Raw genomic sequence first — 18,001 nt, forward strand, 5'->3', positions numbered from 1 at the left:
TCATCCAAAAGGTCTACCAGTGGTCCTGGGCCGTTTCCTCATCTCTTGGCTGAGCTCGGCCCTTGTGTTGACTTCTGTGGCCTCCAGCGGCTCCAGAACGATCTTGCTGGATCGTTCTGGAGAGCCCCCACTGGAAGTCTCAGAGTGCTGCTCCCTGGCCAGCCTGAAATCGGGGCTCAGGCCCCTCAAACCAGATAAAACCAGGATATGGATGCCAGGAACGCTGTAATATAGTTCATTTGTCTACAGCGTCACTGTGTATTCAGTGTATCACTGTGTTCATCTCGGTATCGAGACATGTTTTTGTGAGCAAAAATACAAGATCTATTAGACTTCTAAACAAAGGAGGAAAATATGGAACTGGAGAACTGTCTAGATTAAGTCTACTCTGTAAATATTGCAAAAATTAGGCCCCTAACTACTTGCTCTAATAGTAGCCTTCCCCTGTGCCCCTAACCTTTTAAAAAAATCCTTATTTTTAGTCCTAGGCATCATGATTCTCCAGAGATCTTACTCCTTCTCCCTGAGCTCCCAAAGGCCAAGTTCTATAATCTCCCCCGTTACTGCCCTCCTTCAAAAATCAAGAAACAGACGGCATATGGAAAATATACAGACTCAGGCACAGACCAGTCTCCGAACAGACCAGCTCTTCCAGAGCCACTCCCAAGAACTGAGAAACCTCCTTTTACATGTTGGTGGAAGAGAGATCTGTATAACCCCCACCTGTCCTTTCTTTTTCTCTTCCCAAGAATGCAAATTAGAAGTGACAGCTAAATCCTAGAACACACCCCTAATGCCCTTTATATTAACCTTTAAACGTCCAAGGCTGTACTTGGGAAGTCAGGTCAGTTCAAGAGCCAGCAGTCTGGATGTTTCCCGTGGCTCGCACTGGTCATTCAAGAACATTTGAAAGTTCAAGCTTTCCCATAAAAAGCCCTATTTCCACCTTCTCTTGGGGAAAAAAAAAATCATGTATGACAACACTGGGTCCACATTTCTATGGTCACAGTGGTCTGAGGCCCTGAGGAGAGAGCCTCCAGATGACCACTGTTCTGTCCTGCAGGTTCTGTTTTATCTGTCTCCCTGTAGCCATTTGGCTTTGTGATCCGGCCTAAATAAGATGTACTTCCTGCACTTACTAAGAAAGTAAGCAATGGAAACCCTTACTTCTGAAAAGGATCTTTCAAAAATGAAGTGTGATCTCTTTGTGGCCAACAGAGCACACAGTTTAAAAAATTATAAAGAGCTATGCTACTTCGGATGGAGACTGGGATGTTACCTGAGACTGCTGTTTTCCTATTTTTTCCAGTGTCAGTCGCATAACTGAGCACCTTTAAAAAGCTGGTCCCTGTTCCTCAACAGGTCTAGGATTAAACGCTAAATTATAATTACGTTTGACCTCTTGCCACAACCTCTCAGGATGGGTTTTGTAGGATTACGATGAACCTATACAAATAATCTTAGAAATCATTTAATATCCGATTTTATTTTTCCAACACAACTGAAACAGTTTTATTAAATAAAGTTTTATTTTCTACTGTTTACACCCATGTTGCTGCTGTCACGTACAACAACGTACACAAATTCCTAGCATGAATTACCCATTGTTCACCCCCCACTGAACCACAGACATTGCGTGAGAATTAGAGCTTTGCTTTAGGGATTTAAAAAAAAAAAGAAAAGAACTGGGGCATCGTATCTTGAAAGAATATTCTCAAGTGATGTGTTGGAATTCAAAGGCATAGCCAATACAGTAAAACAGCACCGACTGCTGTCACTGGGAAGAAAGGAATGAAAACCAGGAGGAGTAATTATACAAGCAGGGGTTTCTAGGACCTGCTGGAACTGAAGCTCCATGGGGGGGGGGGGCCATGTGGGCTGAGGGGCAGCCCTGAGAGGGGCCAAGTCGGGGGGGGGGGGGTTGGGGGGGAGAGGGGGTGGGACCATGGATACAAGGAGTTAAAAAAGTATAAAAAGTTAATTATATCTAAAATACAGATTAGATACAAATGTTCCAGAACTCATTAAATAAGCTCAAAAATACTGGAAAAGTGGCAATTTGAACTACATTTATTTTTAAACAAGTGGGGGGAAGAGAGTGTTCTGAATGTTGTGTGCAAAACCGATCCACACCACCGTCTCGCCGGCACAAGTGAGCAGGGCACGGCAGCTACACTGCTTTCCAGCATCACAGGCAACACTACAGGGACATTTTCAAACGAATAATGTAAACTTTAGTTTTAAGGCAGCTGGTACTCATGCTGCACACAGGCTCAGCTCGGCGCCCATTTCACAAATGGGCCAGTGAGCACGTGAACACAAACTGTGAGGGAAGGAAAGGGGAACCAGCATTACTGGACAAAAACATTGTGTCAAAAGTATTTTCCCTTTCACACACACAAGAAGAAATGTTGGAACATTTAGAAAAACAAAGCACCCATCCCACCGACTTCAGCCTGTTCCTTGACAAAAATTTCAAAATACTGATAAATAATAGTGACCGCAAGCAGGATGCCAGTGCCAGAGCCGATGGCCCCGAGGAAGTCGGCTAACACCGACAGGGCGCCGATGCACAGGCCACCAAACGCGGCCGCCGTGGGGATGTACCTGCAAGACAGAGCCTCAGTCAGCCAGCGCGGGGACACGGGAGGGGACACGGGATGCCGGTGTGTCATCGACACACTACACCAGTGGGGGGGGAACGACCGTCTGCAGGGATGGCGTGCGTGTCCCACACAGTGCTGACATGCTGGTGGAGACTTTGTGACTCAGGGAAGGACGGGACCCCGATTTCCAGAAACCAGTCAATAGCCAAGAAAAGCAATACGTGATTTTTATGGCAGAAGGCTGGAATCTTCAACAGTTTTAAGTATTAAAATATGTACTACTTTAAGTAAGTCATCTTTAGCTCACTCTTGTAGATGAAGAGTAAATTTCAAAATGCTTTTTAAGTATCAAATTTACATGACAAGATATGGATGATCCTCTTTTACAGTAACTCAATCTTGGCTGCACGTTTAGAATCACCTGAAGAACTCTTAAAAAACAATGGGACTGTGTTTAAAATACTCCAGAAAGAAGGCGGGAGAAAGCCTGGGGGAGATGGAGGGTGAACAGAGATGGCAGAATGAGGCTAACCACGGAAGCCAGACACAAGCTGGGTACCCGGAGGTTCGCTCGACTACTCTCGGCAACCTATGTGCGAAATAAACAAAAAAGTTCACATAAAAATACAAGTGCCTCTCAACCAATGGCTCTGGAACTGGATATCCACATGCACAAAAAGAAATCTGGATCCCTGTTTCACACTAAACACAAAACAAATTAGCTCAAAGCGGTTCAAAGACCTGAATGTAAGAGCCGAGACTCCTAATGGAAAACAAGAATAAATCTTTGTGACCTTGGTTTCCTACGTAAACACTAAGAGCAGTGCAAAGCAACCAAGAGAAACCGAACTTCATCTAAATTAATAACTTGTGCATCAAAGGACACCAAGAAAGTGAAAAGACAACCCACAGAATGGCAATAAAATATTTATAAATCATATACCTGAGAAGAGACATATCCAAAATACCTTTTTTTTTTTTTAAGAATCTTACAACTCGGTAACAAAAAGACAATATGATTAAAAACAAGGAAACGATCTGAAAAGACATTTCTCCAAAGAAGATACACAAATAGCTAATTAAACGCATGAAAATATGTTCAACGTCATTACTCATCAGGGAAATGCAAATCAAAGCCACCAAAAAGCTGCCACTTCCTACCCATGAGGTGGCTTTAATCAAAAAGCAAGAAGTAGTGCTTGCAAGGATGTGAACAACTGGAAGCTTCATCTACTGCTGGTGGGAATGCAGACCGGTACGGTCACACTGGAAAATAGCTGCCGGTTCCGCCGTATGTTAAACACAGAGTTACTAGATGACCCAACAAAATTCCACTCCTACAGCAATGAAAACATGGCCACACAAAACGTGTACAAACATGTTCTTAATAGCGTTACTCCTGATAGTCAAAAACTGGAAACCACCAAAATCTCCATCAACTGATGAATGGATAAACAAATGTGATTTAGTACATCCATACGATGGAATATTGTTCACAAATAATGCATGAACCCTGAAAACTTTACGCCAAGTGAAAAAAGCTCTTCACCAAAGATCACAAGTCCATTTATATGAAATGTCCAGAAGAGGCAAATCTGTAGAGATCAAAAGTGAAAAGTTGGCTCGGGGGTGGGAGGTAACATAGGAATGGGGAATAACCAATAGGTACAAGGTGTCTTTCTGGGTGATGAAAATGCTTCTGGTTTGTTTTTTAACTTGGGTTGTGTTTTGCTTTGTTTTTAGTACTCTCTACACCCTATGTTGGGCTCAAACTCACAACCCTGAGATCAAGAGTCTGACACTCTTGGGAGCCGGCCAGGCACTCCGGTGACAAAAATGTTTTTTAAATTACATTGTAACGATTACACACTCTGAATACACTAAAAACAAAAACACTAAACCATGTAATTCAAATGAATGAATTACATGGGATGTGAATTATAGCTCAATAAAGCTGTTATCAAAAAATAAACTAATGATGGGATCCACCCTAGACCAAATAAATCACAATTCCTAGAGGTGGAACATCAGAACTTTTTAAAAGCTCCCAGGTGATTTTATGTGCAGCCAGACAACAAGGACCTCCAATCAGGAACATTTTGAATACTGGGCTGAGCAGTGAAGGGAACATAATTTTAAAAAATAATTTAGATGTCAACTTTGATGGGGAATAATTTTAGAGAACAATTCAGTATTGTGTTAAATTTTGCTTCTTCTGTGTAAAGTAGAAAAAAGATGCTTCATATTCAAACAGGATAACATGTGACAAAGATTGAAAAACCAAACACATGCATACGTACGTACACACACACACACACACACACACACACACACACACCCCAAGGATTAAATCTCATGACCTTACCTATTAAGTTCATGAACCATAGAGGTATCTCTGTGGCCCCTCATTACCATTTGCTGTTCTTTAAGCTGCTTAGCTACCTGCCAAGAGAAAAACAACTTATAAAATCAAACTATAAATATTTCACTGTTTACTACCTACCAGGTTCTGTGTGAAGTGGCTTTCCACACACCAGTAAATCAAAGATGAGACCATTAAGTAAGCACTGTCATATCATTCCCATTACACCCGAGGCTCAATGTTGCACACCACCTATTACCCACACATTAAACCAGTGTTTCTCAACCTTTTCCATTTTTCACCTCCCTAAACAGAAATTAAACACTAAGGAATAAGAATTTGTTGGGTAGGGTTCAGCTTTGGAGGGTTCACAAACCACTGTAAAAATCTAAGAATTTTTCCACCTTCCAGAAACCAGTTTTTGACCCCTCAGGGGTGATATTACCTCATTATTAAGAATGTATGACTTAAAAGTTTACATTATAAAAGTAATTAAAAGTGTTTCAATTCCCATTTTGAAAATAAAAATGTTTATTTTCAAATAAAATAAATACTTACATCTTTGGCTGAGGAACCAGACACCTCTATCCATGTCTTAGAAAAGAATGCACATGATCCCAACATGAAGATGATATAAACCACCACATGGACAGGATCCTCAAATATGGCGCCCATGGACTCGGGAGGAGAAAGATAGTAGCAGAGGCCTCCCACCGGGTAAGAACGAGCAGGTCCTCCCCCACTGACATCCTACATAACAAGAATAAAAAGAATAGATGGTGAACCCAACTGGTCTAGATACATTTTTATATGACTTTTCAAACTCCTCAGAAATTACAACAATGCTTTAAGCTCAAAGCACCTACAGCTAACAAGTCTATGGAACTTAAAGATTTACTTTTGTGTCTATTATCTTCACGCCTTCAAAATTACATAGTGAGCATCTATTATATAAAAGACACTGTGAATCTATTAACAGAAGAGTGATCTTTTAAAAACCAACATTATAATACATTTACCAAAAAAAAAAATCTCTCTTTTCCTAAAGACAGTAATATCATTACATTTATTGTCAATCTCTGATCACATTTAGAATCTGAAACTTTCTGCACTTTAACTATACAAGAGTATGCTCCATATCTTTTCACTTCAAAGTATTCTATGAAGAATACAATCAATTGAAATATTGACAGACGACTAACAACTCACTGCCTAAACTTCTTATGTTTTGTGTAAGAAACAGTCCTTTACTAAATATTTATCATAGGATTTTTAGCCAGACAAACATTTAAGAATTTTTATAGTAACAGAACTGGGAACAGTGTAAATTCTGGGGCACAGGGAGTGTGAAAGCAATTTCTGGCTGCAATGATTACAAGGTCTAGTTCCTGAATATATATTTCAAACTGATTTCCTTACTGTGCCCCTAGAATCACTAATCCCCAATCAAAAGTACTCTTTATAGACGTAATTCAACTTCCCAGTAATTCTCTCATTAAAAAGGAACTTAGTTAAGATCACAACACAATCTATATACAGCCACTGAATGTACTTATTGCTATGAAATTATTACAGTAATAATTACTGATGGATTATTAGCTTACAAAGGGAGGGACCGCATCTTCCCTCATCACAGGCAATCACATTTCTGTTACATGAGCAGAGAAAGAGTACTGTGGATAAAGGGAATCCTATCTCCTTCAACTAACACTCAAGAGTACTGTCTTATCCTGTTAAACTTAAAAAAAAAAAAAAGGGGGGGGAGTCAGAAAGTGCTGGATTCTATTTCTGGTAACTCTATGCTCTCTCCAGTATAGTAATCACAGGCCTGTCTCTAGCCCTGTTAATCACAACTGGTTTATTGCCACCCAGGCCATGAAAGATGGGGGTAAAACGTCTTTCCAAAAAATTATAAACTCTGCGACAGGGAAGTGAATCTGAACATGTTATAGCAACTGCTTCAATTATGGCTCATCTCTTTCCGTTAAAAATATAACCATGAAATGGAAATTACAATAAATACAAATGCTTAGAATAAATAAAATACTCACAGCCCACTGTCCTAGTAAATTTACTAAAAAGTTGCCACTAAATCGAACAGACAGCATCTGGGAAATAACATACAGGTTTGACACTAAGGCCGACTGGAGAATAATGGGAATGTTCGAGGTGTAGAAGAGCTTGATGGGATAGCTACTGTACTGTCCTCGATACCGGGCCGACTTGATGGGCAAGTCAACACGAAATCCCTAAAAAATGAAAATGAAGAGGAAGTAAGAGTGAGTGCACATCTCAAGTAAAGAACCCAGATGACAGGCAGAACAATACACTGGGGAGTGTGAGAAGCAACGCTAACATTTTCCCTGCAGCCACCCCCCCACGCACACACGCACACACAGAACTCCTGTTCTATGCCATCACCACCAATATTTTGCACCTCACAGTCAAAAGAACAGAATTATTTGCTTGACTAGATTCTGCAACACTGACTTGTTAGATACTGACATTTCAAATGGCATTCTTTTCTTCAAGAGCACAACAAAAATCCACCTTCCGCCGACTTCGGTGAAAAAAGTATACGTACCTGAAAATATATAACAACGGCGAACACAAAAACCGTAGCAATGAGGTTCATGAGATTGGGTAAGTTCTGACGATAGAAAGCCTCCCGTAAAGCGCGGACCTTGTCTGTCCTGGTGGCCAGTAAGTGAAAGAGTGCTATGACTGCACCCTCAAACTCAGTACCTGATAAATCAAGAGAGAAAGTCGCTGTAGACTCTTTCCCCAAAGCTGTCCCGAAGATCAAACAAATAACCTTGAACCTCCAGTACATGGCAGAAAATAGGAGTCAAAATCATTCATCGATGTTGACTTTATAATACAGCCATGTGTGGAGCTTCCAAAAATCTTCACATCATTGAGGCAAAAATATCTTTTTTATTAGCACGAATCTCAAGTTTTCTCAAGAGACTATTCTTGATGAAAACAGCCAAAGTAGAATAAACCTAAGCAAATATTTAGGTCATAATGATTTGCCTCTCCTTTACTTTGGGGAAGGGAAAGGAGTATTTTTAAGGAGGGGGGAAAGCAACAGCAAAGCAGAACAAAGATGTCAGACTCAAAAGATCTATGTCACTCTCTCGAGCTGGCTTTTGTTTTACCAAGAATACTAGTAAACCATCGTTGCTCTTTTCTTAAGGCTGGGATCAGTTTAGACGTTAACTGTTATGGAGCCTGGATGGCATTTGAGATAAACGGAGATGGGTAAGGGGAAAGACAGAATGCAGGATTTCAAAATTTAGTTGCTATTACAAAGCCAAGGAGAATAGCAGCAAAAGTATTAGTGCTCCCTGATGATACAATAAATAACAGCGTTTTCATTTGAAAAATCTTAATCCACTACCTTTTTATTCCCCTGGGAATGCGGAAATCGGTCAATGACTTCTGCAGCAGTGGCTTAAGTAAGTAACATTTTAAAAAGCTGTTTGCAACCACTGAAATTTTCAATGAGCAGAGGCTAAGACTTAGATATAATTCTTTCTGAAGTACTGTTTCATACTCCACAAATCTCTGCTGCTTAACTCTTGAGCAATTAGCATCAGGTGTCCCCTGGGACAGCAAACCAGGATGTTTACAGGCATGTCCTGCTCCGTGACGGGTTACTTTCCAGCACACATCCAGCAAAACTCGTGCAGTTGCAGTCACTGTGCAATGTACCTCTGCCAGTGTTAATAGTAGTGGGACTAAAGGCCTTCCAGACAATGGTTTCACAGATGTTGGTGGCAATAAAGAGGGAAATACCAGACCCCAAGCCGTAACCCTTCTGTAGCAGCTCATCTAACAGCAGCACAATCAAACCAGCAACAAACAACTGTGGGGAAAGAAATGCAAGTAAGCTGAAGCAAGAATAAACTCAAGAAAGGGGAAGAGGAATACCATTGACTACTTGCAAAGTATGGGCATTTTTAATACTAAAACCTAATTGTTGCAATATCACTGTTAGGATTCTGCATCTTTTTAAACCCCACTTTAGTCAGAAGTCAGCTCTGCAAGTCAGAGGGGTGGAAAAATTGCTACATCATAAAGCAGACATTTCAACCTTTAAAGCACATTTATAAACCATCTGAATAGTTTCTCTTACAATGTTTAAGTAAGGCCTACTGAAAAGCGCACTAAAAAATGTTCAAACTTGTTCAATTTAGGACAGCAAAAAACTGAAAACATTCCAAGTAGTTCCAAGGAAGTGAAAGACCAAATGAAATATGGTATAATAACAAGACACAATTGTATACTGCCACTAAAGGAAAAGTATGTAAACTAGGCTGAGACATTTTTAAGGTATTCTATGTAATACTTTAATACATTACATATACAGTTACCACTGAACAACACAGGTCCAGATATACACAGATTTTTTTTTTCTAAATACTATAAATGTATTTTCTTTTCCTTCTGATTTTTTTAATAATCTTTTCTCTAGCTTACGATATCATATAAATATGGTATATAACATACAAAATGTGAGTTAACTGGCCATTTATGCTATCGACAAGGCTTCAGGTGGGCTGTTAGTAGTTAAGTTTTGAGGGAGTCAAAAGTTATATGTGGTTTTCAACTGCATGGGGGGTGGTCAGCGCCCCAACACCTGTGTTGTTCAAGGGTCAACTGTAATATATAGAGAGAATAAGTCAAAAAGAGCACAAATTAATATGTACAGAGATTATAACAAAGTCAAAAATGCACTCCATACCCACAGTGACAAAGATTGAAGGTAAATGTGAAGACAAGGATTTGCCAGGTTCTTAAGCTCATCCTTTTTTAAAAATAAAAGCATACTAAGTTTAATTTATGTGAAATTGAAAATTCTTAATTTTCCTCTTGGAGAAGACATTTCCGTAAAAGTATGCACCAATTAAAAACAACCCATAGCCTGGCAAGTGACCTCCACAGTCATGTCTTCCCTGCACTGCAGTAACCTAATCAAGAGGGGAAGAAAATATGCTTCTACACCTCCAACCTCACACCTGTCCCCATTTTAAAAACCCCATCCTACGTAAGTGAGGAAATGCCACCTCCATTCTGCCCAGCTCTGAAGCCTCCCACCTTCTTACTCAGCTTACCTGACATCCCCCATTACAAAAGAGAGCAAACAAGCTACAGTCCACCATTTTAAGCATGCTTACCTTCTGCAGAGGTTTTTTTTTCCTTAACTGTCATTTCAGTGGTTGTACAGAGCCTAAATGGTCTATTAGTCTTTTAGTTTGATTTTCAAAGGATTGGAAAAAGGGTACAATTCTTCAAACTTCTAAGAGTGCTCATGAATCCTTTTACTGTTTGAAAACCAAGTTTAACACTTTGACAAGATAAAAGAGAAGTTAGGCCTTACTACTGAGATTTTATTTTGACCACAATTATGTATTAAGTAAATAAATACTCCCAATCAGAAAACCAAATTTGTGCAGGGAATAATAGCTGTCCACAAACTATCAGCCCACCAAAAAGTCTGATCACGGGCTTCTGATTAAATGACCTGTCCAGAGTCATAAGTCATTCTGAAATACCTGTAATTCTCCAAACCCCCTGTTCAGACCAATTAACCATCAGACTACAGGGTGATTCATGTATGTCCTGCAAAAATCAAAACTCATATTTTTCTAACTGGCATAGAGAAGTCTAAATGAGAAATGGTTTCTATAATCAAAAGAGTAAGATAAAAGACAGTAAAAAGCATGTGAACTATGCCTCCGAGGGAGGAGACACTGAGAAACCAGGAAGTTACAGCATCTCGTTGACTACAACAGTGAGGGAGACTGAATGCTAACTGCATGCGCTTGTGGAATGTGCCATACCTATAAATCTCTAAATTAGGCACAAAAATAGCTCTACATTTCAACTCTGCTTGTGCATGCGCGCGCACGCGCGCACACACACACACAATTGGACAAAACAATACTTACCTTTCCTACGTACCATGCACACTGATATTTTCTACTCTGTTATTTTAATCAAGACCCACTATCTAGATTTCAAATCTCACTAGTTCCAAGACATGACCACATGAAGGAAACAAGAATAATTAAGGTGAGAAATACCTTACCTAACAGCATGCAAACAGTTTTCAAAGTCTATGTTTCTGGGTGAAACACACTGATCCAATCATCTCTCTTCAGTGTATCCACATATTTTCAATGTTAGCAATGCCTTAAAAGACACACTACCCACCTATGATCAAACACATTTCTCTATACGTTAACACTGAAAGAATTAACCACAAGTATTTGTATGCCAGAATTTCTGTAAAAAAAAAAAAGTATATATATATCCATTTATTTCATTCCTGGAATATAACTATTCCTTGACCTCTGATACTGGGGGAAAAAATTAAAATAGCTTAACTCTGTTTTTATCTCAAATTCAAATTTGTAACGACTCCACAGGAGTCAACGCTTTAACCCAAAATTGGTCCGATGAGGTTCTTCAAATACCTTACTAAAATACTAGAAAAAGTGTACTGGAGCGTAATGTTCTAAGAGCTAGGTGCCAATTCTGTCTTTTTAACAATCAGGGTTATTCTGGGGGCGCCTGGGTGGCTCAGTTGGTTAAGTGTCTGTCTCTGGCTCGGGTCATGATCCCAAGGTCCTGGGGCTGGGCTCCCTGATAGGCGGGGGTCTGCTTTTCCCTCTCCCTCTGCCCCTCCCCCCTGCTCATGCTCTCTCTCTCCCCTCCTCCCTCTCGCTCAAATAAATCTTTAAAATATATATAAATAAAAATCAGAGCTATTCTGAACTACAGGTTGCATAAAGCAAAGGCTATTATAAAGAAACAAAGTAAGGCAACAATTGATGCATTGGTATCGACAATGACAAAAGCATGTGGAGAGATCCTAAGCACTGAAAGACATCCAAATCACTTTTCAGAGGATCTTCTCTCCCCAAGCCACTGCAACTCTTCTTCCTCTAATTCTCAAAGGTTATAAATTTGCCAATCAAGGTTTTTTTTTAAAATGGAGAAATAAGGACAACGTTATGGGAATTCACTAGGGCTCAGAAACCTACCAAAGACTGATAACCCACTAAAAATTCCTCACCTGGTCAAAAGACAAAATATTTCCATCTAGTTAGAGGAGCCCCCCCTTGTTGTTAATGATACCAATAAATAATTCAACAACCCAATTCTCCTTGCTCTAATCATACTCACTACATGATCTTATTTTGATCTGCTTCCTATATAAGGTTTCTCATTAAAAAAGGATGGTCAACCTTGCCAATCTGAAATGGTCCCATTTCTCAATGTATATATTAATAAGTTGGTATTTCACTTTTATAAAAATATTTTTCCAAAATTAATGCTTTGACCATTAAAGTTCCTGGGGCGCCTGGGTGGCTCAGTCGTCAAGCGTCTGCCTTCGGCTCAGCTCATGATCCCAGAGTCCTGGGATCGAGCCCCCATCGGGCTCCCTGCTCAGCAGGGAGTCTGCTTCTCCCTCTCCCACTCCCCCTGCTTATGTTTCCTCTCTTGCTGTGTCTCTCTCAGTCAAATAAATAAATAAAATCTTTAAAAAAAAAATGTTCCTAAGTGAATCCTAATTTCATAGAGTGAGCAAGAAGAGGCATTTCCAAAACAACAAGGACTCTAGATGCCGTGTTTATCAAACTTCTTTTCAAAATCCCATAAATAACTATTACATAACGTAAGTACAATCCATTCTTGGGTAGCTTCTCTAAATGATTTTTAAGGATCGTACATTAGAAAAATATCTTCTAAATTTGACACACTTTGAGATACTTAGTACAGGGATAATTATGTTGGACTTTAAAAGTTCAGTTCCGAAGGGTCTATTTTAAAAATCCATGGAATATATGTATACAGGTTCATGTGTTTTACTAGCTGTGAGATATTATTTGTAATGCCATTATTTTGTATACCACTAACAAGGAAAAAAAATACTGCCAATTAAACCATGACAGTAACTTATCACAAAGAATTTTTATTTTCCACTTACAAAGAAAATATTTTAGACCTACACACAGATTTTATCATCTAGCCTGTTCTGTGCCTTTGCGTACACACAGTGACTGTTCCATAACAAACCAGAGACTTCTGCAGACATTTTAAACAGCAACTAATCTCAAAAACATGTTACACCAACAATGCACATAACCAGTTGATGCAATGAACATGTGAATAGCTCTAACCAGCTGACACACATATGCAGACAATGACTCCTATCACGACTGCTGCCTGGCTGACAACAAACGTGGGGCACTATCCGCTATAAGAAAAAACATCCTGGGCGCCTGGGTGGCTCAGTCGCTTAAGCGTCTGACTTCAGCTCAGGTCATGAGCCCAGGGTCCTGGAATTGAGCCCCGTATCGGCTCCCTGCTCAGCGGGGAATCTGCTTCTGCTTCTCCCTCTCCCTCTGCCCCCTCCCCTGCTCCTGCTCTCTCTCACCCTCAAATAAATAAAAATCTTAAAAAAAAAAATCCTGGTCCCAGAAACATCAAAAAGTAAAAAATGTGCATCTAAGAATCAGTGAAATACAGCTGATCCATAATTCCTTATACTATGCAGCAATCAGGCTACTAACACAAATTTTAATTTTTTTATATCAACACAATTTATACATGTCACTTCAACAATCAAAATCTTATAATTAAATAATTCAAAAGCAAGAAAACTAATGTATCAACCACTTAAAGAGTTGTTAGAAAAGAAAAAAGGGATCAAATTGTTTTGTTATCTGCAGATGAAAAACTGGATTTCTTACCTGAATAATGATAAGGAGACAGATGCCAGCACCCATTTCAGCAGGATCCCCATACATGCCCGTCATGACATACACAATGGCTTGCCCAATGGTAATGATCATACCAAATACTGACAAAAATTGGGGGAAAAGGAGTACATGCTTACAACCAAAGACAAGAAAGACTAGAAAAATATCTTTACCACAAAATTCTCAAATTTGGAAAAGACTCTTTAAGTGTATTAATAGCTCACGTTTCTGGGCTCCATTGAATAGAGCTCTATCTTTGGGTGTGTCTCCAACTTCAATGATTTTGGCTCCAGCCAACAACTGCATAATCAAACCAGATGTTACAATTGGGGAGATACCCAATTCCATTAAAGTTCCTGTAGAGGAGAAGGAAAAAAGTAAATAATCTTTACTATAACCAATGCAGATTAGTTTACAAGTGTTGCAATCCTTCATTATGTCTATTAAAACACATGCTCAAATGTTAATAGGCACATATTCATTCTTTAAACACTGATTAACACATTTATTTACTTTTTTTTTTAAGATTTTATTTATTTATTTCAGAGAGAGAGAGCATGAGAGGGGGTTGGACCAGAGGGAGAAGCAGACTCCCTGCTGAGCAGGGAGCCGGATGCAGGACTCGATCGCGGGACTCCAGGATCATGACGTGAACCGAAGGCAGTCGCCCAACCAACTGAGCCACCAGGTGCCCTATTTACTTCATTTAATTTTTTTTTTAGATTTTATTTATTTATTTGACAGAGAGAGACAAGCGAGAGAGGGAACACAAGCAGGGGGAGTGGGAGAGGGAGAAGCAGGCTTCCCGCAGAGCAGGGAGCCCGATGCGGGGCTTGATCCCAGGTCCCTGGGACCATGACCCTGAGCTGAAGGCAGACGCTTAACGACTGAGCCACCCAGGTGCCCTATTTACTTCATTTATTAACACAACCTTGCAACAACTCATTGAGTCAAATTTACTATCCCCAAAAAAGGTAAATTTCTATAAATTCTAAATTTAAAATGTTAAATTCTTTGAAAGAAATCTTCCAAAATTTCTGTTCAAATCATTATTTTTAAAACTTACACTGAACATTTTATTTTAATGCAAAATAAGAAGTACATACCAAGCCTGAGAATTAAATACCAAGTTAATAAAAAAATGACATTTAAGAATATTTGTGACTCTTCTAATTCAAATTCTAAAATTACATAGAGAGTCATCTAAACCAATGTTGTAGAACATTTAGTGAGTGGCATGAAAAATGTTCATGACTTAGTGGATAGAAAAATAAAAAATTTGGAAAACAGTATTACAGTTAGATTTCAGTTAATACTTAGGTGGAAAAATAGTTTCCTGATATTTTAGTCAGGTTGTCAGGATACGGTTATTTTTACCCAGTGAGAATTATTTTTCTTATTTTTGCCTTTCTTGATTTTTTAAGTTTTTTTTTTTAACAGTGAAAAATATAGTAAAAAATAAGAAAACCAAATATGCCAGTGTACAAGTTAACATGTAAAACGAGTAATTCTACATCATCAAGAATATGTTTCCACTGGTCATTCTGTCGTACCACAACCTTAAATCCTGGCTTTATAAATGTTGAAAAAGTACCCTTAATATGAGAAGAGATTCCATCCTGGGAGGATTCTTCACGTCTTCTCAAATATTTCAACAGTAAAAAGTAACAACATTTCTTACTGTTAAAACCAGTAGGTAGAGAAGTAGGTAGGAAGGTAAACATTTTTTTTAAATCAAATCACAAAATTTTAACTGTCAAATGGATCTAGTCTGAGAATAAATACAGTCAAATACAGAATAAATACAGTCAAACTTTGATGACAATTTCATATAAGAAATATGGCACCTCAAATCAGTAAGGAAAAGGGTAAGTGGACCTCACCAAATGACTGGCCATTTGTAAAAAATTACACCTGCATTTCTTACCTCATGACTTACGTCAAAATAAAGGCCCGATGTATAGAAAATTTAACTATAAGAGACAAATGACAAAAATACTAGAAGTAAGTATGCTTATCATCTTGGAAAAGAAAAAAACTTCCTAAGCATGACAAAAAAAACCTAGAACCCACAATGAAAAAGATGGTTATGGTTAGATAAAACTACGAAAATCCCACGCACTAAAACACTGCATAAAAGTTTAAAAAAAAAAGGGGGCAGCATAAAAGTTAGAAGAAAACTACTTGAACACAAATGAGAGTTCCTATCTCCAATATGCTAAGAGTTCTTCCAGGATCAGTTAAAAATGAACAAACCAATAGGAAAAAGGAAAAAAGGAGAAAGAGAGAACACAGTATGGCTGCTCCCAGTGATGGTCTTTCTCAGGAAATACTGACAGTGCAGGAAGGGACCCCCACACCCAAATCTGAACTATGTAACCCTGACACTCTAACCAAAGCTGACTGAGCCCGGTGTAAATCCTGCAGTTTGGAATTCTGAGCTAAGAACCAAAGAACCCAGGAATTTGGGGAGCTAAATCCCAAAGAAAAAGTTGCCAATCCCTGCTGCCAATCTAAAGCTGCCCTGGTTTTCTCTCCCAGCCCAGGCTTAGTTGTTCTACCTCCTCTATGAAGTCCAAAAAATGATCACTACCTTTCTAATAAATTCCATTTTTGTGTTTAAACTGGTCAGTAATTTTCTATTGCTTAAAACAAGTCCACTCAGAAAAAATTCAAATATTCAATAAAAATATAAGATTATGTTCAAGCTCGCCAATATATAAAGAAAACAAATTAAATAACAGATACCATTTTTACCTTCCAAAGACTAAAAGACTAATAATATCCACTGTTGGAAGAAAAATATTCTCATATACAACTGCTCAGTGTATAAAATAATACATCTTTTTGGAAGTTAATTTAGCATTATTTATCAAAAACTTAGGTGATATGTACCTTGCACAAACTTCTAGAAATTAATTCTGTTAAAAAATGACAGGAGGGGCACCTGGGTGGCTCAGTTGTTAAACGTCTACCTTCAGCTCAGGTCACAATCTCAGGGTCCTGGGATCGAGCCCCGCATCGGGCTCCCTGCTCCACGGGAGGCCTGCTTCTCCCTTTCCCACTCCCCCTGCTTGTGTTCTCTCTCTCCCTGTCAAATAAACGAATAAAATCTTAAAAAAAAAAAAAATGACAGGAGAGAGCATTACAGTGATAGCATTCATGGTAGCACTGGTTAAAATGATACAAAACTGGGGAAAAAACTAAATGTGTGACAGAAGAGGACCCTAATGGCCTGGAATCACACTTAAAGGACTCTCCTTACTTTGTCTCTAAGACCTTTATGATCTGGCTCTTGGACTCATCTGTAATACCGTGTTCTACCTCATTACTCCTTTCTTTTCTTTTTTTTCTAGCCACACTGACTCCTCATCCTTCCCTGAACATATTAAGCACACTCCCATCTCGGGGCCTGGGCACATGCTATTCCCTACAATGTTCCTCCCCCAGATCTTCACATGGCCTTCTCTCTCGTGTCCTGTAGGTCTCTGCTCCAATGTCCCTCCCCTCACGCAAAATGTACTTCATGAGAGGACATCTCCCCAAAGAGAATAATATAAACTCCGTGACAACGGGGACATTGTCTTGATCACTGCTCTAATCTCAGCACCTAGCACAAAGCTCGCCACAGAGTAAGAACTCAAAAAAGACCTGAATGATTAAATAATTCATGACATAGACATAGAATGGAACAGTATATAGCCTATAAATAAAATAACTCTTCCAAGAAATTGAGTAAACACACTAAGTAGAATAGTTACATAATTTATCTTATCTTTTAGTTAAAAAAAAAAAAAAAAAGCAAGCACGGGGGGCGCCTGGGTGGCTCAGTCATTAAGCGTCTGACTTCAGCTCAGGTCCCCGCGTCGGGCTCCCTGCTCCGCGGGAAGCCTGCTTCTCCCTCTCCCACTCCCCCCGCTTGTGTTCCCTCTCTCGCTGTGTCTCTCTCTGTCAAATAAATAAATCTTTAAAAAAAACAAAAACAAACCCCAGTTGACCCTTGAACAATGGAGGGGTTAGAGACACTGACGGCCCCCATGCAGTCAAAAATCCATGGTTAACTTTTGACTCCCCAAAACAAAAACTTAACTACTAATAGCCTATTGTTGACCGGAACCTTACCAATAACATCAACAGTCAATTAACACATATTTTGTATGTTACGTATTATATACTATATTCTTGTAATTAAGTCAGCTAAAAAAGAAAATGTTATGGAGGGGCGGAGCAAGATGGCGGAGGAGTAGGAGACCTGG

The 18,001-nt window shown here is 39.2% G+C and overlaps 1 protein-coding gene across 3 annotated transcripts in view; it reads right to left on the reverse strand.

Moving 5' to 3' along the window:
• Positions 1 to 1,467: 1,467 nt before the first annotated feature.
• Positions 1,468 to 18,001, reverse strand: part of SEC61A2 (SEC61 translocon subunit alpha 2) — a 33,379-nt gene continuing 16,845 nt past the window's right edge. For 2 of the 3 annotated variants that reach the window (XM_025853570.2, XM_073879921.1), the window contains exons 5-12: positions 13,970 to 14,101; positions 13,737 to 13,846; positions 8,686 to 8,839; positions 7,553 to 7,713; positions 7,020 to 7,217; positions 5,527 to 5,718; positions 4,972 to 5,048; positions 1,468 to 2,607 (exon numbers count right to left, since the gene is read on the reverse strand). In XM_025853570.2, the coding sequence (XP_025709355.1) occupies positions 2,421 to 2,607; positions 4,972 to 5,048; positions 5,527 to 5,718; positions 7,020 to 7,217; positions 7,553 to 7,713; positions 8,686 to 8,839; positions 13,737 to 13,846; positions 13,970 to 14,101 (1,211 nt within the window). In that variant the 3' untranslated portion in view covers positions 1,468 to 2,420. The remainder of the gene's footprint in view (positions 2,608 to 4,971; positions 5,049 to 5,526; positions 5,719 to 7,019; positions 7,218 to 7,552; positions 7,714 to 8,685; positions 8,840 to 13,736; positions 13,847 to 13,969; positions 14,102 to 18,001) is intronic. The other variant, XM_073879922.1, reaches the window with a different exon arrangement.

This window comes from Callorhinus ursinus, unplaced genomic scaffold, assembly GCF_003265705.2.
Source record: "Callorhinus ursinus isolate GAN/ISIS: 27379988/994484 unplaced genomic scaffold, GSC_fseal_2.0 scaffold36, whole genome shotgun sequence".
Taxonomy (NCBI): Eukaryota; Metazoa; Chordata; class Mammalia; order Carnivora; family Otariidae; genus Callorhinus; species Callorhinus ursinus.